This window comes from Drosophila simulans, chromosome 3R (assembly GCF_016746395.2).
Source record: "Drosophila simulans strain w501 chromosome 3R, Prin_Dsim_3.1, whole genome shotgun sequence".
Taxonomy (NCBI): domain Eukaryota; kingdom Metazoa; phylum Arthropoda; class Insecta; order Diptera; family Drosophilidae; genus Drosophila; species Drosophila simulans.
The window spans coordinates 8,741,123-8,760,763 of NC_052523.2; the positions used below are offsets into that span (position 1 = coordinate 8,741,123).

The 19,641-nt window shown below is 43.3% G+C and overlaps 1 protein-coding gene across 8 annotated transcripts in view; it reads left to right on the forward strand.

Moving 5' to 3' along the window:
* Positions 1-19,430, forward strand: part of LOC6727697 (Down syndrome cell adhesion molecule-like protein Dscam2) — a 31,940-nt gene extending 12,510 nt beyond the window's left edge. For 3 of the 8 annotated variants that reach the window (XM_039294787.1, XM_039294789.2, XM_039294788.1), the window contains 30 exons: positions 531-692; positions 949-1,098; positions 1,249-1,369; positions 2,716-2,833; positions 3,248-3,471; positions 5,095-5,222; positions 5,321-5,421; positions 5,752-5,956; positions 7,881-8,012; positions 8,085-8,234; positions 8,329-8,474; positions 8,861-8,996; positions 9,310-9,429; positions 9,805-9,957; positions 10,022-10,544; positions 10,890-11,100; positions 11,249-11,504; positions 11,594-11,737; positions 12,484-12,792; positions 12,869-13,024; positions 13,359-13,538; positions 13,787-14,161; positions 14,592-14,717; positions 15,431-15,746; positions 16,263-16,426; positions 16,605-16,853; positions 17,037-17,264; positions 17,395-17,662; positions 17,931-18,227; positions 18,391-19,430. In XM_039294787.1, coding sequence (XP_039150721.1) covers positions 531-692; positions 949-1,098; positions 1,249-1,369; positions 2,716-2,833; positions 3,248-3,471; positions 5,095-5,222; positions 5,321-5,421; positions 5,752-5,956; positions 7,881-8,012; positions 8,085-8,234; positions 8,329-8,474; positions 8,861-8,996; positions 9,310-9,429; positions 9,805-9,957; positions 10,022-10,544; positions 10,890-11,100; positions 11,249-11,504; positions 11,594-11,737; positions 12,484-12,792; positions 12,869-13,024; positions 13,359-13,538; positions 13,787-14,161; positions 14,592-14,717; positions 15,431-15,746; positions 16,263-16,426; positions 16,605-16,853; positions 17,037-17,264; positions 17,395-17,662; positions 17,931-18,227; positions 18,391-18,442 — 5,900 coding nt within the window. In that variant the 3' untranslated portion in view covers positions 18,443-19,430. Of the gene's footprint in view, positions 1-530; positions 693-948; positions 1,099-1,248; positions 1,370-2,715; positions 2,834-3,247; positions 3,472-5,094; positions 5,223-5,320; positions 5,422-5,751; positions 5,957-7,880; positions 8,235-8,328; positions 8,475-8,860; positions 8,997-9,309; positions 9,430-9,804; positions 9,958-10,021; positions 10,545-10,889; positions 11,101-11,248; positions 11,505-11,593; positions 11,738-12,483; positions 12,793-12,868; positions 13,025-13,358; positions 13,539-13,786; positions 14,162-14,591; positions 14,718-15,430; positions 15,747-16,262; positions 16,427-16,604; positions 16,854-17,036; positions 17,265-17,394; positions 17,672-17,930; positions 18,228-18,301 lie in introns of those variants that run through there. The other 5 variants (XM_039294790.1, XM_039294792.1, XM_039294791.1 and 2 more) reach the window with 5 other exon arrangements.
* Positions 19,431-19,641: the final 211 nt, after the last annotated feature.

A 19,641-nucleotide genomic window follows, 5' to 3' on the forward strand; every position in this document is an offset into this window, starting at 1 on the left:
TGTAATTTCAAGCAATTTCATTCATTTAAACGGCAGCCATTCTGCATTGTTCCCCGTTTATTGGGCCCAGTGCCATTGGGGCTGCCAGCCATGGATTCTGCTGCCCGAAAGCGTTTTATGCGCTCATCTGTATGCGCAGTTTGCGCCGGAGAGCAGGCAGCAGTGCTGCCGTTTGTTGACTTTAGTTCCCCAATCCAGCGCTCACAGCAGCGGTCAAAATAATAGGGGCAAAATAATAATCAGTCTATCGCGATGATTTTGCTGGGCTACCATAAATATTTAAGGTCTTCAGTGTTCCACAAAAATAAAATCATATCACGAATGGAGTAACTCAACAAAAAGACTTTGGCACTTCGAAGAAAATTCTTTAATTAATTAAAATTTAATTTTTTAATGTAGTTTTAATTCCTCTTTATAAAAATGAACCAATCACTTGTTATATTTTCACAATCACAACTATGGGAGTCCAACGTGGAGTCCTTTTCTGATTCTGCAACTGTTTCGATTTCTTTTTTCCTTCACTCTTTCAGTGGTGCGTCGTCAATTCCACGTGCACGTGGAAAACACTGAAGTCTATTTGGGAAATTCGGCGTTGATTAAGTGCGCCATTCCGGAGTATGTGCGGCCCTATGTGCGCGTGGCCAGTTGGCATCGCGGCGAGGAGATACTCCTGCCGGATCTGTCGGATGTCGGTGAGTGTTGCCACATTTTAACGGGCGGGGGAGTTTATCGGCAGCTGAAATTTATGTGCCAACGATTCGGTTTTGTTGCTCGCCAGCAATGAAACTGCACTTTTTGCTGCAGCATTCAGGGCTGGCGGTTGGCGGCAACGGGGCGGATGACATTTATTGGCGAATGTTGCGTATACGCAGCGGGTGCCGGGCGGCGAGTTTTGATTTTTCCTTGCTTTTGTCATCTATGTGACCTGAGTGTATGATTTCCGAACAGCGGGTCGCTATGTGGTCCTCGCCGCCTCCGGGGATCTCTATGTGCGCTCCGTGCGTTCCGAGGACGGACTGATGAAGTTCAGCTGCCTGGTGACAAATACACTGAACGGCGAGCGACAGCGCAGCGATGCGGTGATGCTGCAGGTCAAAGGTGAGTTTCAAAAAGTATTTGCACAAGAGCTCAAATAGGAGCCTGACCTGTATATTTAAAATTACACTTTTTGGAACAACTCCAAAGAATAGACAATAATGATATATTTAAAGTGATCTGTTGCATTATTCATGCCGTAACCTTTCACAGAGCTAAGCAAGAATCTTGCTCCTCGAACCACCCAGAAACCGGTGATGGAGATTCACGTGGAGCGTGGAAACGACGTTCATCTGCCGTGCAACATCCAGGGCAACCCATTTCCCATATTTACGTGAGTCAACCGATTGCCAAGCCAAAAAGGCCTGGCTTGCTATCTGCGGAATGGGTGTATCTGTATCCAAGTATCTACGCAGCTGGCAATAAAATAACATCACGAGGTTCCGGCTTGGAGATTATAGACAGCCCTTAAGTGCATTTGAATGTTTGCCTGGGGATGCTGGTTTTATTGCATATTAGGGACTGATGTTTTAGTGCTAATTAGGTGACTTCATGGATGAAACGAGGCCATGTGCTAATAGCAGGGAGGAAAACAAACTAATAAAGGCACAGACTGAAAAGCCAACCCGCACAGTAACTTGGTATTCAAGTAACTTGATCATCTTGTTTACCCACTCACAATGGATTGACTTACTGGACCCAACACTTTGTTGGCCGAACAATAAAAAGCAATTCTCGGGTCCACGAAAGTTGGGCCAATAACACATATCAAGTAACCCCTGACTTCAACCCTCCTCACAGATAATTAGCAAAATAAAACAGTTTGCAAGGACCTCAATAGGGTAGCATAACTTAACAGTCTGTTTCACTTAGCAGGGCTTATTAAAATTTCACGCAGTTCTAAGCACTTGATGAGCCCCTCACGAATATGTGGAAGTACATATATATGGTGCATGTGGGGGACATTTTCGCGACAAGGACGCAGACAGCTCGAAAAATCAAAATACACAAGACAAACATGCAAAGAGCAAAGTTCTCGCTGGGAAAACATAAATGCCGAGCCAGACGGGAAAAGCGCCTGAAAGGAGGGGAAATTCCCAGCTGATTACTATAATCGCAGAAGAAGAGCGATAATTTTGTTTTCGGCATAAGTTCAGGCGTGGCTGGAATAGCAAACTAGGTTCCTTGGTTTTATTGATTTCGTGTGTGATTCTGTAACTGATTGAGTTTCCAGCCAGAGCCGAGTTTCTCTCCTTAATCGTACATTTCACTTAGTGAGCTAAAATATAATTGGTTTTCTTTCTAGGTTATCACAAACCTATTTAACTTTTAGATTGATATTGCCTGTGCAACTTGAATTGTATTAAATATGTTCTTAGAACACTGCATTCGGCTAATTGAATCAAAATGTTTATTACTTTCAATTCAAAAACTGTTAGTATTTGTCCAAATAATATTTGTGCTCGAAAAATACCTGAGGGAAGCATTGAAGTGCAGTGCTTCTGTGCAAATAAAATTAAGTTTATTGATCTGAGCTAGCCAGCATGTGAGACAGATACTGTTTGCAGATACAGCTCGACGAGCAGCAGACCCCAAATTTAAATCAATAAAGAGCTTGTGCCTTCGGCAGAGGCTTTGCCAACCAGCTTTACATACATATATACTCACTCTGATTTATAGCTGGTATCGCGTTTCCGACTCGGCAGCCCTCTATCCCATACCCTCGTCACAGCGAGTGATACTTTCGCGCACACTGCTGCTCATCAAAAATGCTGACGAACGCGATGCGGGCAAGTGGGTAAGTAACCGTCCAACTGCCAACCGCTGACAATCTGTAGCTCGGGCTACTGAATACAGTCAAACTTCGCTAAACTAAATTCATGCGATTGTAACATTTTCATCATAAAGGCTGGGCATGCTGATGAGGTTCTCCCCTCCAAACAGTTTGTATTCATGCTTAAGAAATGCATATGACAAGCATTGTAATCTAAGATGTTTTTAGTTGGCCATATAAACCGATTACTGTAAATTTATAGTTCGATTGAACTTTTTGCTGCATTAATCCCAATAAATAACATTTCTAGAAAATATAAAAATCTGGAAAATGCCATATTCCTCTACACATTACTTGCTATAGAAGCGCGACCGTATTCCTTCTAATTTTCCGAGGCTTTCCCCTAATCCATCTAAACACTCGCCGCTCCCTTTGCAGATTTGCCAGGCCTCGAATCAGTTTGGGGAGCAGCGCATCGAGATCCGACTCAGTGTCAATTCGTATGTGTCCGTGCATATATTGCCGCAAGTTCAAATTGTCAATTCGGGCGGAACGGCGAATTTCAATTGTACGACAACGGGTTCAGCGATCGATGCCATCGACTGGATGCACAACGGCAAACCGCTGCAGGCGAATAATGCACTCACCACCGGCAGGGATAAGTAAGTATAGCCGTAGCCCAAAATATACATACATCTCTGGAATTGGGTATTGGGGCTTTCACGGCCGGTCTCCACTGGGGATTGTGTGAAATAGGAACAACGGGGCAGACAGTCAGACAGACAGACAGACAGACATTCAGAGAGACAGGCATGCAACGCTGTATTGCCGATTTCGATTTATATCAGTTTTTCGCCAGTTGCGAAAAGCCTTCCGACCACACCGAAAATATGAAATAAAAAATGGAAAACAAACAGGAGCGTGGAAAAAGTCCATAGATTACGCTTCGCCGTTGTTAGGGCATTTCGACCGGCGAAAATGTTTTATTGTTACTGTTATTATTATTACTATTGATGAACGTGGGTTGGTGGCGACTGGCGGGGTATTTTTGTATTTTTACTGCACCCCCCTTAACCGACGTTCAGATTTCCGTGCAGCCGAGTCCGGTTGAGTTCAGTTCAGTTCAGCTCAGTTGATTGTTTAAAAGCTCTGCTCTGTTTTGGTTGGAAAAAGCGAGACCATAGAAAAAAATGTGTATAAGGTCAGTGCTCAAAAGATTTTGATTGTTGGCGCTGTTAATGCAGCTGCATAAATATTTGTGAACAGTTTTGCGTCGATTGGTTTTGCAATTAGTTTGCAGCATGCCTCACAGCCATGGAGATACATTCTCGTATTATATTATTTTTAATCAAGCCCTCTGCCGCCCTCGCCCATTCGTCCTTTCTGACTAATTTATGCAAATCCTGGCATTGCTTACCTAGGCCTCTGGGAGAAATCCTTTGCTTTGTGCATATTTTCGCCCGAATGGCCTGGACACATCTTGATAATTTAATGCAAATTACATGAAATCAGCATAATACGTTGGCAGGAGGGGCCTGGGCCAAAGCAATACCGAAGGCAAACTAAATTCGCACGCAAAATTTGTACAGCAGCAGCTGGCAAACAATTCGGCCGGCAAAAACAAACATCGCATGCTCCAAACGCATGTATGTACATACTTCTCTATATACATACATGTATGTAAGTGCGTACCTAACGTCGTATATATAGCCATATCTACATATGTAAATATATCAGCCTGGCCAGCTGTTGGCCAAGAAAAACCGCCCAAAGGATAAGCATGCGAATTGAGAATGTGTAATGGGAGACCGAGCGAATCAGCATTACAAATCAAGCAGAAATTTTTATGCTTATGCTAATAAAATAAATAACAAATTTCGCCCGAACGAGCCAACACACAAAAGCACACAAACATCCTTTGCACTTAAAGAAAACAAAGGATATTAATTCGTCAAGGGAAACAAACTTAACGTCAAAGGATGTTATTTAATGGGTATAATATCCTTTCAAGCCAAACTTTCTGCCCCTCTCTAACAAATTTATAGAATATTTAGTCCCTTTCAGCAGGGCTTACATAATTCGTGCCATATTTTTCTGTCAGTGCACTCATGTGCCTGTTTTGGCGTGAGTTTATGGCAAATTGTGGGTCCGCCGCTTCCCTTTTTGTGCAACGTTGTCAGTTTTCAGCAATAGAAGCTTGCCTGCCAAGCTCGGCATTTTTAACACTTTTCCCGAGCGAACCTTAACCCCTGCGCTAACCTTAACCCCTTTTGTCCCCCCGGCAGCATACGCTTCCTGTCGAAGAGCTCGCTCCTGGTCCAAAACGTTGGACGGCGGGACCGCGGTGTCTATCAGTGCCTCGTTGAAAACCAACGCGCCAGTGCCCAGGCGATGGCTGAGTTGAAGTTGGGCGGTAAGTTGACATCGGAGTGCATAGTTTATGACGCGGAGCTGTGGCATTTATCACGGCTTCGTTTCAACCCCATCGCGCTTTTTCACGTTATTTCGCAGACACTGTGCCGGAATTGATTTACACCTTCATTGAGCAGAACGTTCGTCCCGGGCCATTAATATCGCTTAAGTGCTCCGCCAGCGGTTCGCCGCCTCCACAAGTGAGTAGAGCACACTCTCAAATGCTTTATTGGCCTTATTATGCATTATTGTAACGCACAAGCAAGCACTGAAAAAAATGTATACATATATGCTAAATGAAAAAGAAAAAAAAAAGAAATACTTTTAAGCTAAATAAGCACATATGTTATTTACTTTATTTTAAATATTACTTATTTATTTATTTATTTATTTACTTAAGTATATATTTCTCCGCGTGCTTCCACAAAATGCTACCTCCTGGTTAAGCCCGGAAATGATTGCCCTCCCGTTGGAGGCCACTCTTCGAGCTGCTATTGATTTTTGCGGTGTCCACCTCCATCTCATTGCAGTTCGCCTGGCTGCTGGACTCGCAGCCCATCATGGACGTATCGCTGCATCATCGGTTCGCGATCGGGCAATTTGTCGATATGTCTGGCGATGTGATAAGCCATTTAAATATCTCGCACGTGCGTCCGGACGACGGTGGTCTCTACAAGTGCGTGGCCAGCAATTCGATGGGCAGCGTACAGCACTCGGCCAGGTTGAATGTTTACGGTGAGTTGATAAATTGGCTCGGAAAATCAATTACCCACACCCGGTCGCCTTAATTGTGTCCCACAAAATGGGTTTCTGCGCGTCCGTTTTGTTATCGCAAAAGCCGCCGAAAGGCGTCCTTTGTGCGCTGGCCAAACAATGCAAATCACAAAAGACGCCGAGTCTGGGCCGCGAACTTTGCTACCCGAGAAGCTTCAAAATCGACAATCGAAACGGCAGCTGATTGGAAATAATGCCAAGGCAACGAAACAAAAACATCGTGACGAAAGGAGTTCAGGATATGGGGAAAATAACTCCGCTATTCATGGGGAAAATGCTTGGCTGCGCGTCAAAGAAAATCTCCTGGGGCAGAGACATTGGCAACAAAAGCAACAAGAAAGCAGATGACGATGTTGCTTTCAGTTCAATCATGTCGCAAGATATAGAGCACATGGATACACCGAGAAAAATTCCTAAGTACATACATTGTTCTTATTGTATAGGTAAATAAACCTGTAACGTAAAAGCAAAGTTTGATTCCATTCATCAAATATTTTAGTTGGTTGGCTATTCAGTATTACCAAACTTGAAGTTATATTTCAAATTTAATTTGAATATTTCTCTGAGTGAACTGATGGCATTGCTAACAAGTTTAAGAGTGCGAATTGCCTGGCGAATGCCTGAGTATCTGGCAGGATAATCACTGTCACATCGGCGTATAAACTGCACAAATATACGAGTATCAGACGATAAGAGTGCCCTTCACTTTTGCTTCGACGTCTGATAGATTCTCTTGACTGCTGAGCTTTTGCGTATTGTAAGCAGTTCCGAGAGCGTAATCTTAATGTGTTAATAATGCATAAGCGAGTGGATGTGGGACAGATATAAATCATACGCCCTATATGCCGAATGATTGATGATGGAGCAAAGGCAGCTTGAGTCTCAGTGTGCGTATACTTGATATTTAAGTGGGCGTGCGTATTGATGATAAATGATGATGTTTTGAATGCTGCCCTGCAGCGAGGAGATTTCACCAGAATCAAATTGAAAATCAAATTAGGTACCTACGGGCAGAGGTTGAAGATGCTGGGGAATATGTGATTGAGTACATAAAACCATCGATGGGATGCATAGAAATATCGAAATTTAATCCTCCGTAGTGGACACTCAATAGTCCTTTTGGCGCTGGTGGCTTCGTTCATCCTTCTCTACGCGATTTTTGCCGAGATAATAATGATAAAATGATTTCGATTATGAACAGTTCAAGCCACAAGCTGATACACTCCGGCCACGCCCACAGTGCGCAACGCCCAGCTCACACTCACACACACTTCGGCCTGTTGAGGACTGATGAAGCCACAGGCTTCGGTTCGCCTGTTTAATTATGAATATTGCAATTTATGCAACGCATTCACCCATGCAACGAGTTGCATTAGCAGCACTAAAAATGCACAGGCACACACACATACACATACACATCTTGCCGCAGCATCTGCACTTTATGTACTAACGTCGCATGTGCGCCAAACGAATATAATTGGAATTATTCAGCATTCGTACCGTATTCCCGCCTAATTGCATTTTGTAACTAATTTAATAAATTTCACAATGCCCCTAAATAAGCACACACACCTAAAATAATTTGCGTAAATAATGTGTACGGGCCTAACTGCCAAAGCAATTGTATCAATAATCAAACTAGATGACTACAAACTATCTGCAATATACACCAATTAAGTATAGAGGAACTAATATTATAATTTATTTAAATTAAGGAATAAACTAATAGGACATTTCTTATCTGGTTATCGAAATCTTTTGCCGGATAAATAATATTGTAAAAATGGGGTCACATTGTGAACCAAATTATTTATTAATCCTTACAATTTAATTAATATTTATGGTGAACAAGTGAATACTAAATTTTTCCACTGCATACTTGCAGGACCTCCGTATGTGAGAGCCATTGGACCGATTAAAGCCGTTGCGGGCGAGGATATAATTGTGCACTGTCCGTTTGCCGGTTATCCCGTCGAGCAAATTAGATGGGAGAAGGCGCACCAGGAATTGACAACGAGTAAGACAAATTGCAGGGGGAGAACTCGGAGTCCTGAGGGTCTAACACATTATTGTCCAACCGCACAACCAGGCAACCACTACGAACTGGCTTCGGTGGCCGACGGAGGGCAGCTGGTCATCAAGAATGTGGAGCCGGGTCGGGATCAGGGCATATACACGTGCATCGTAAGGAGTCGGGCGGGCGAGGAGGCGCGCCGGGACATGCAGCTGAATGTGAACAGTAAGTAGAGAGGACTGTCGGCTCCTTGGCGATGTCCCTTTTATTTTGCTCCTTTCGAGCGACATTAATGTCTGGCGGCTAATCGCTCATCAAGGTCCGCCCGTCATCGAGCCCTTCAAGTTCCCCAAGAATCTGCAGGAGGGCGGACGGGCCCAAATCACCTGTGCGGTCTCCTCCGGCGACATGCCCATCTACTTCAGCTGGAAGAAGGACGACAGCTCCATCCCAAGCAGTTTGCAGGTAAGCCTGTCACTCTGAAGTGCAACGAAAAAGTTTCCTGGATATTTTTGTCCTTGCTATTTCGGAAATACCCGGTAGACTTTTTGCCAGTCTGTGCTTCGATTTTTAAAAGGGCTTACGATTGCAGCATTTGAATGCCACTTTTCATTAGTTGCTGCTTTTTTGTTCTGTTCTGCTTTTATCTTTTTGGTTTTAGTATTTGGTTAAAGTTTTTTTTAGCATTAGGTTTCTCATTACTGTAATTTTTTTTACTATACGGTTATAAATTCAGGACTTATTGCATAGATTTTGATTAGATTTTCATAAACCCAGTTCAAGAATTGGGTATCAAATAGTCTGTAATTTCCAAAGCTCCCATCTTACTTGTGTTTCTTTCAATTTACAAGATTACCGAGAAAAAGGAGGAGTTCTACTCGCTGCTGGTCTTCAAGGATATCAGTGCGAGGCACAGTGGCAAGTACACCTGCTATGCCAGCAACGCTGCTGCCAAGGTGAACTACACGGCTGAGCTGCAGGTGCGAGGTGAGTGGGCGGGGAGCCTGGAGAGGATTCAGGATTCAGGACTCGGGATTCCGGATTCCAGATGGGTTGGAATGCTATGCTGGGTGTGTGTGTGTGTCTGGGTCCATTGAAGCGATGCGCTGCTGTTTCTAAATAAATCACACAGGATTTGTGCGCCGTTGGCTGCGAAGTTTGCCCCTTTTTTGGGCCATCAAAACAAAGATACACATGCACACGGGTCGAGAGTTGTTAATTTTGTTGCCGTTTTCGTTGTTCTCTATTCCATGCCATTCCGTTCGTTACGCATTCGCCCTGTGGCCCGGTCACGTTTCAGTGGCGCCTCGCTGGAGCTACGAGCCCATGGACACGGCCATTATGCTGGGCAACACAATATCGATAAATTGTGAGGCGGAAGGATATCCGATTCCGACTATTACCTGGTTCAAAGGGCAGGGTAAGTTTGCCAATCCCAGTCCCAGCTGGTTTGGATTTCGTATACAGTTCATTAAATGGGTTCAAGGAGGCCAAGTGGATGCTGTCCTCTAGGAACTCCCACTCTGTTCAATCAATTAACATTTCGACTGTGCTGACAGACTTATACAAAAAGAAAAAAAAAAAAATAAAAGGAAAACCAATTAATTAAAAAATAAATCAGAAATTCTTTCAGAAATTCCAAATATTTTAAATCAACATTTTCTCATTTTTGTATTAATATTCATACTCAAAATAACTTAAAGAAATACTGTGTTAGTATTTTATACAATTATGAAGGATTTATTATTTCATACCGTTTGTAATTAAATGCGAAACAACATTTTCATCTGTGTAGGCAAAGGGTCAAAGGACTTTAAGCCCCTGAGTATGCGTAATCACTCACTGCTATTAAATCTGGCGACGGACAATGATGAGGGTTATTATATGTGCCAGGCAACCAATGAAATCGGAGCTGGTCTCAAAAAGACCATTCGTATAAATGTGAATGGTAATGACAGATAAAAATTTCATTGGGAGAAGTAATGGCTTAATAATTAAATCCGCCCATCTAGAACCCGCACGATTCGAGCAATCTGCCCGTAACATAAGTTCCCGTCGCAACGATCCCGTGACCTTGGACTGTCATGCCAAGGGCGACGAACCCATCACAATTGGTTGGACGCAGAATAACGGACGCATCGATCTGAACAACTTCCGTTTTAGCATAGCGGAGATGAAAACGGAAAAGGGCGTGGACTCCCAGCTGACCATTGGTCACTCGGACCGCCACGACTCCGGAGTATACCGATGCATAGCGGAGAATCCCTACGGAAGGGCGGAGCAGATTATATTCCTCGCTGTTCAGGAGCGCCCAGATACGCCCTCCCATCTGGAGATCTTCGAGGTGGGTTCGCGCACAGTGAAGCTAAGCTGGCGTCGACCCTTCGATGGAAACTCGCCGGTGCTCAGCTATCTAGTGCAGTACCAGGCTTTAAAGTACCTACAGTCCCACGGTTCCCTGGCCGCAGCTGGAGGAGATTGGAATGGGCAGAACGTCATCAACGTCAGCCTGCCGTCGACGAGCATTAGTCGCAGGTATGTGTTCATACTAGAAATATTTTTGGCATCACAGTTTCCTCCTACACTTTAAGAATAGGCGCCATTTTATTTTAATTTTAAATAAATAAATGTTTATAAATCCAGTTCAATAACAGATCTAAAAGTTACTGTTTCATTCTTGCATTAAGAAAAATGTTATGATTTTGACTTAGCTTGACATTCATAATAATAGATAGTCAGTAGTCGTCCATTTAAGTTAATTATTAGACGCACACACCTACCTTATCGAAAACATTTCCATAAAAAATAAAAGTGAACTATTATAGCGCTTATGTTTGCGTTTTTCTCTGTATCGCCCCTTTTGTTTGCCCTTTGGGACAGCTATGACAGCGACCTGCGAGAGAGCGCCATTGTGGCAGGTCTGACCCCCGCGACCACCTTCCTGATTCGCATGCAGGCCATCAACGAAATCGAGCGGAGCGCTTACACCGAGGCCATTGTCCTCAAGACCCAGGAGGAGGCGCCCACCGAGGCCCCCTCCAATGTGCAGGTGCAGACGGGTGGGGAGAGCGAGCTGATTGTTACCTGGCAGGTGAGTGTCGTGTCTATTGATGCACTTGTGAATGAAAGGTCGATATGGAATTAATGATCTAAGAAGATAATTTGTTAGTTACGATAAAATAATTCGTATACTATTACCTCATTATGTAATTTGCTGTATCTGCACCATCTAATTGCAGATACCGCCGCGGGAATCCTGGAACGGCGAGCTCATCGGCTACACTGTGAACTGCAGCGAGGAAAAGCAGAATATCAACTTCATCAGCGTGGTAAACAGTTCGCTGAAGTCCACGATTGTCAGCGGATGGGCGACGACTAAGGCGACTTTGAGGGGTCTCCGGAAGTACACCCGCTATGCGGTCACCATACGTGCGATGAACAGCTTTGGATCCGGTCCTTGGAGTGCAGCCATCTTTGGAACGACCGCGGAGGGAGGTGGGTTGAGAAGCTAATGAGACCGATGCGCAGACACTATGCATACATGTATTGCAATACGCGGCATGTGTATCTCAATCTTTTTCCAGTTCCCGAGGCAGCGCCACAGAACGTCAACTGCACCGCCCTGTCATCGCAGAGTCTGAAGATTTCGTGGCTGGAGCCACCGCTGCAGTTCCACGGCGGCATTATACAGGGCTATAAAATTTTATATCGCCCGATTGTGCATCAAAGTGAGTATATGCGGCAAGCGCAATAATGGTCACAATTATAGGTTTAAACTATCCAACACTAAATACGAATGAAAATTTATATCTAAAATAATTAAATATTTAAATGAGCAACACAATCTTACTAATAGGTATATATATAATTTATAAAAAATCAAAGGATAAAGTCCAATTTGAGTTCTGGTTGCTACTATTTTAGCCACTGCTGTATACCCCCACTTACTACAGCTGCGTCAGTTTGCAGTTGGCACTTTATGACGCTGATTTTGTTGATATTGCCGGAGCCTGAGAGCGCTGTGCAAACAGCTATAGATATGATACGATATCCAGGCAGCAAGATGTGCCAGGATGAAGTGGTCGAGGGAGGCGAAAGGGTGAAGAGAGTTGCTCAACTTTATTGGTTTTGGCGTAGGGTTCAATGGGTTGGCGCTGGGGCCCATTGATGACACTGCAAGTTGTTGATTTTGGCACTGATTTTTCAAATCTCATCAAATCAATAACGCCAACTGGCGCTGCATGGATTTGGTGTGTTCGTTAAAATTAACAAAGTTGCAAAGATATTTCTGTTTAATTTTGACGAAAGAGGATTAAGATAAAAGCTTGCATGATAGACATCCTAACAGCAGAAGCTTAAACAAAACACTTTTATCTTTAGAGTTTAGGTATCGTACGGAATTTATAAGGGAATACCTTTAGAAACAGATCCTTCTATACTATATTTGCCCTATATTTGTATTATTTTCTACCAGTTGATTTTCCCGCCAAGCTGGAGATCAAGCGCACATCGAACCTAGAGACGTACCTGCATACACTACACAAGGCCAGCAACTACTCGATCCGCGTCCTGGCCTACACAGCTACTGGCGATGGCCTGGCCAGTCATCCGCTTTTCTGCCAGACGGATGACGACGTGCCCGATGCACCGGCGGCCATTAAGGCAGCAGCCCTGACGGCAGATTCGATTTTGATTTCCTGGCTCACGCCGAAAAATCGCAATGGCATCATTTCGCACTACACGGTTTATTCCAGGGAGGCGGGTCGCAAAGGCCAGGCTAAGAGTAAGTTTCAAAGAAATGGCGCCCAGTGCGGGGCGCTGAAATGCATACTGACATTTAACTTTTTCGCCCGGTCCAGCTCACATGGTGCGTGTCGACGAGAACGGGTATCCGGTGACATTCGAGTCACGCAGCCTGGCCGAGAATCAAATGTACGAATTCTGGGTTTCGGCGTCGACATCCGTGGGCGAAGGGGAGCCCACATCTGTGATCGCCCAGGCCACCAATACGCGAGGTAGGTTGCATCCAGATAAATACAATATACATACAAATATTTGCACGCATGCACTCGGAGAACCAGACCAGAGTTGGATTTCAATGGAAAAAACATGCATAAAATAATATTTGTATATATAAAGCCAAACAATTTACAAAAGAAATGAGTGTTTTTTCCGAGTGTACGTATATAAATGAGCCGGTAAATGTCGCTTTAATTAAAAATTGACATTTATTCAGCGTGTGAGCGAAAAGCCGCACCGGCCGCAACATTTTAATTTCGCTCACCTAACTAAATGTCCTGCCTTTCTGTTGTTCATTTTGTGTTTTCCTCGGCATTTCCCTCGTTTCAGCTCCCGCCCGGATCGCCTCCTTTGGTCAGGTGGTGCGCAAGGCGGTGGGCACTGGACTGGTGTTGGAGTGCCTGGCGGTGGGTAATCCCACACCTCGTGCTCGATGGCTAACCCGCGATCGTCCCGTCACCTTCAGTCCTTTTTACGAGGTGACCAACGAGGGCAACCTGAAGATTCACCGTAAGTGATACAGCAAATTATTATAAATATATTTCAAAACAAGTATCAGATAAGGAAATTTGCAATTCAATAGCAAAATAATAATATATATTTCTATGGCCACAGGCGATTAGTTCATATTTGGCAGGGTGGTGTTAAAACAAAGTTAATTAAAAGCTTATTAAATTAGTCTAACTATAAGCTAATAAAAGTTTTTTCCTTATGTACATTTGCAACTGATTTTTCCATTTCCTCGTTACCCTTTGCAGGCGTCGAAGGCAGCCTCTCCGGAAATTATACATGCACGGCGAACAATCTGTTCGGCAGTGATGAGATCCAGTACCAGGTGATTGCCATGAAGCCACCGAGCGCACCGCAAATCATCGTGCAGTACGCTTCCGCCGACAGCATTCGCGTGAGCTGGGATGCCCCCGACGATGGGGGAGCTCCGCTGCAGGGATACACCATATCGTACCACACGGCCGGAGAGAGCTGGTCCATCACGGAGCTGCTGCCCGAGAATAATGCCTTTACGATCTCGGGATTGAAGTGCGGAAATCAGTACATTATAAAAATGTCCGCACACAACATGGTTGGCTCCGGGGTGGCCAGTGAGGAAATTAACGTCTGGACCAAGGGTAAAGGTGAGTCGGAACTGGATGGCAATTCCCAGTCGTCCTGTCCTGAATTCAAATTTCGTCTGTTGACCACAAATGGCACTCGGTGAAGGGTCATGTCGAAGTCATACAGTGGAAATGGGAAAAAATAAATGAATAGTTTTGAATTTTTGTTCAAATAATATATATGCAATGTTAAATAAGCATAAAGAATTTTTACTCAGACCAACAAAGATTTTTTAAACAACAAAGGATTTAAATTTAATTGAAGATACTAATTAAGTATTTTTTGTTTGGACTTAAAGGTTGAAAATAATATATCAGATACATTGCCACGCTATTTTAATTTTTATAACTATTATATTATTATAGCTATATTATTTTGACTATCATAGTACCTTCAACATGGCAATTTTCCTTCCTTCATTTCATTAACATTATCGATTTCCATTCGCAGCCTCTCAAGCTCCGAATGCCAACGAACTAATTGCCACAAATGCGACGTGCGTGAATTTGAAGCTGTCATCGTGGCAAAATGGTGGCTGCAGCATTCATCATTTCTCCATCGAGCACAGACCGCTGGGTGAGTCCAAATTAGTAATGAATGCATGGGTGGACATTTCAGATGGCCACGTTCCCCATCTGAATTGTGTGCCCCATGTCCTTGAAAAATGATACCGTGTTATAACCGAAGAAGCAGGTCATAACGTTTTATTAACCATATAAAGACAATATTTATATAAAGTTGGCAGATATAGCTAAAATCTTTACCTAAATCCAAAAAACGAATTCCATAATTTATTTAAATTGTTATTAATGGTTCGTTAAAAATGTTATAGTAATTAAAAAGTATCAGCGGTTTTCTGGTATTCGACGTTGAAAATATTAAATTAATTCTTTTTTTTTAAGTTCAGTTATTTTATAATCTTTAACCGCACATATTTTAAAACATTCTTTTCAAGAACACGCGCCTCAACAAGCTTTTAATTACAATTTGCAATTGCTTAATTAAGGGTATCCACGCGTCATCCTTCCGGCCACAAATGGCTTTGTGTCGCCCAGTTGCTGACGTTTAATTTGCTTTAAATTAAATACAGTTAATATAATTATTTTTGTTTTCAATTAACTGACCAATCTACAGCCATTTGTATTTATAAATATTTATCAAATTTATTCCGTAGTCCGTGCCGCGTGCAACGTGGCGTATGATGCATAATTTCCTTTTTTCCATCTCTCTTTTTCCGGAACGTGTTCGTGTGTACTTTGCGTGTGTTTTCCAACGGCCATTGCCCCTAGGCGACATACGGTGGACAGTTGTCACATCGGATATTTCGAACGCCGAGGAAAACCGTGAAAATTTAATCTTCTGCGACTTTCTGCCTGCCAAGTGGTATCAGCTGCGAATCTCTGCCACCAACGATGCGGGAAAAACGACGGAGCATTATCATTTCAGCACAACGAACATCGATGGCATCACCATTCCGCCGCCATCGGTTTTCCCCTCGGAAAACGATTTGATGAACAATCTGATAAACTCAACAAATCCGACCAGCGGTGATTGGTTCGCAACGCTAATTGTCGTCGTCATCATCACGGTTTCCATCATAACGATGTAAGTGCGTCCGGCTCTTATGCGAATTGGGGCGGTTGGGCTGGGTGGTTCTGGTCCCATTATTTTTCCGAGGAAAGAGGGAATTGAATTGGGAATTCAGGCCCGTGCAGGACGAAGTCGTTTGTCGTAATGGCTTGCGAATGTTAATTAAGGATTTATTAACTCTCTGGCAGGCGAATGGAAAAGTAACGAGCGTGAGCTCTTCAGGCATTATAAAAAGATACCCCTTAATCCTCGAGTGAATTGAATCAGGAATTTTAACAAAAGGATTTCCTTTTATATTTTAATGGATACTTGCGCAGATTATAGTGAGTCAATAATAACTTACACTTAATGTTACACTCATACAAAAAATAAATTTCATATTAATAAATCTAAAAATATTAGTTAGCTTACCAACTTTTTCTATACAGCCTGTTCTGAGTTATAAACAGCGAACGTGGATAAGAAAAGCATAGCTTTATCATTCAATTAAGTTCGTAATGAAGTCATAATTTTCTTTCCTTCGACTTCCAGAGCTCTGACCATCAAACATCGACGCACTCTATGCGGACCCATTGCCGAGGGCTACGAATCCAGGACTTTACCCGGGGACTATAAGGAGGACCACGAAAATCGCCGGAATCAGCAGGTGTACAGTGCCTCGCCAGTTAAGACGGTAGACAAGGGAAATGAGTCAGGTAAGTCGATTAAGTCAGGAGCTAAACGTGCTTTAACTTAAAGGTGGCAATTAAACCTCCTATAACACACTTTCATAATTAATTTATAAATAAAAGAAAAAAACAATTTATAACATTTTTAAAGTCCATCCTTCCTGAGTGCAATATAGAATCTTATTTGCTTGCGTGTCTCACCTAGAAATGTACGAGATTTCACCGTACGCCACGTTCAGCGTGAATGGCGGACGGACAGGGGCTCCTGCCAAGACGCCCACACGTGCCGTGGCGGCTCAGACGCCCCTCGATTACACCATGCAATTCAAAACCTTCGGGCATCCGGAGGGGGAGAACTTAAACGCTACCGCCTACCCACTCCTGCCCAGCTCGGGATTCGGTCACGTGAAGAGCAAGTCCAGCTGGCACAAGCAGCGCTATTACAACACGGAAGGTGAGTGAAATCGGAAATCTAAAATCACTTGACCCTATCGCTTTAATTGCGTGACAGGAAATTTATGACTATCAAGAAGCTATCAACTTTTTATAGTGCCAGAGGCTAGAAAGTTGACAAATATTAGAAGGCAAATTAATTAGTAATCTAATCCACTTGGTTGCGTTTTCTTGTAAATTTAAGATGAGTCTACGCTGAGCAAATCGATGACCATAGTGGCCGGTTCGCAGGCAGGACACTCAAAGAAATCCAACGGTGGACGGAGTGCCAAGAGCAGCGCAGCCTGCAGCGGAGTGGTGGCCGGATCGGAGTCGGATACAAGCATCAGTCCCAGCACCGAGTTCTCCAACATGCCCACCTACCGAGTGCCATGCAAGTCGTCGCGCAGCAGTGATGGTCGGGCGGTCGTAGGTGCGTATATGTAATATTTGACAGACATATTCAGGTCGCGTTGCGAACATTACATGACCAATTAAACAGTTATGATAATTTTACACATATTATTTATATATACTTTATATATTATTTTGCAATTTTGTAGATATGTTCCGACCGGACTCCAGCACCGAGTCCAATAATGACCAAGGCTCGCCGGCGCCCGAGCGTCGCCACAACACCCCACGCCACGTCCTTGGGATGGGCATGGCCATGGGCTTGGGTGGTGGTGGAGGCGGAGGGGGCGTCGGTGGAAGCAACGGGCCGGCCGAGAAGCGGAGTGCCGGACAGCGCAGCCGGAAGCACGGAAGCGCGGCACAGCAGCCCAGCAACCAAACGTTGGAGCGAAGAAAGTGCCCTGGTAGTAGCAACAGGTAGTTCAGGTACCTAAACCCTAACAAATCCAAATTAAATTAGCGAAAAGAAAAACGATCGAAATGTGTAGCTGTAAGGTTAGGCAATATATTTACTTGGGCTTTTATAAAATGTAAAAGAATTTATATAATGAAATTATACCAGTAACTCACAGTCTTCAAACTAAGATTCTGGACTCAATATTAAAGTTTATATTTAGCTTTTATTAAGTAAATGTCTTGCCTACTGAAGATTAGACTAGCTTACAAGAAACTCTCTTGATCACAGACTTTTAAAGCCACATTCCTCGACCATCTTTAGTTTAGACAGTGAGGTCGATGCGGAGACCGCCGCCTCTCTGGCAGCCTCCATAGCCGCGATGGCGGGGTCGGGAGCGGGAGCCGACCTTTCAGGTGGTTTCCGCCCGCCGGCTGGATTCCATGATGGCCGGGAGCCGGGCGACCACAGCGATTGCGAGCGGGAACAGCGGGCGCTGGATCTGGAGGTGCAGCGCGTGATGGAGAGCACCGGGGACTCTCAGCTGGCCAAGATGGACCGCGAGGAGTTGACCTCACTGTTGGCAAGGTAACGTATATGACGCTTTGAATTTACAATGCCGCCCAAAGTGCTTGACCGTAGCTTGTGTTGCATGCCTGTAGCGTCTACCTACCCCGAACTTGAACTTGAACTTCAACTTGTTCTTGATCTTGAACTTGAGCCAATACTAACCAGTACTGCGAACCTCTAGGTATCACGAGAAGAAGGAGCAGGAGCGCCAAGAATACACGATACACGTATAATAGTGATCACTGTACATGACAGTGTCACTCAGAAAAATACACACACGATGACATACGAAATGTGGCATTTAAATGCATTTAGCTAAGATCTTAAGAGTTGTTCAATAAGTGTACACTACTACCACGTTTATGGGGCTGACATGTGGCAAATAAAAAAAAGCTGTAAATAGTTAAAAAAGTGCTCACAGGGAATGATTATAGAAAAAAGAAGCATTTTAACCAGTTACTTTATTGTTCTTTAATTACCAGTAATATTAATGATTCGTTTTCAAATTTCAATTAAAATCATGGCTAGAATTGAGAGCCCACAAGTAATTAAATGTCATTACAAGAAGTCAAGCGCATAAACGTGGTGTATAAAGAATTTAGTCAGTAAGATGGCACCCAAAGTTCTCGCACACTCGATCGAGCAAATTAAAGACTATATCTAGAGACTATATCTATAGAGATCTAACTGACTATTGATTACTGATGCTCCCAACTGAGGTTGCCAGCGATTTCTATTGATATTTAAACTGATAATCGTTACGAGACGAGTTGAACTGTATCTGCTAGCTAGTAATAGTACCAATATACATATATACACACGCATATATTTAATTCAATTTGTTGTGATAAATTAAATTGTTCTGAAGTGCGCGTTGATGCAAAAAGCATGTCAGGTTAATGAACTGCGTAACTTGATTGACACTTTCGCAGCACTCATAAATGCCGGCTATTTAATCGATGTCATTTGGTTTGTTCGAGAGACTTTTTCATTCATTTGTACAATTGACAAAAATCTGTTACTGCATTTATTGGAAAAGTAATAATTATGGAATTTAATTAAAAGTAGATAATCAACAATTAAATTGTATTGCTACCATAGGTAAAATATATACATACGAAATACACCTAAATTAATATATATGCGGAAATGAGGTGCGGCAGTGAACGAAGACCAGTACGGCAAATTAATTAAATAAAAGAAGTGTAAAAATAAACAAAATCAAACTGTGGTAATTTCATTAAAAACCAAATTTGCCCAATGCCAGCCGGCTGTTTGGCAAAAATGCTCCACTTATCTGGTCAGTATTCTATTTCCACTCCCTGCTCCAGAGCTGTGCAAATATTTATGCAAGCAAATGAGAGCAAACCAAATCAATCAAATACAGTGCAGTCTAACCACAAGCCAGTGGTCGCCATCCAGACAAACTCCG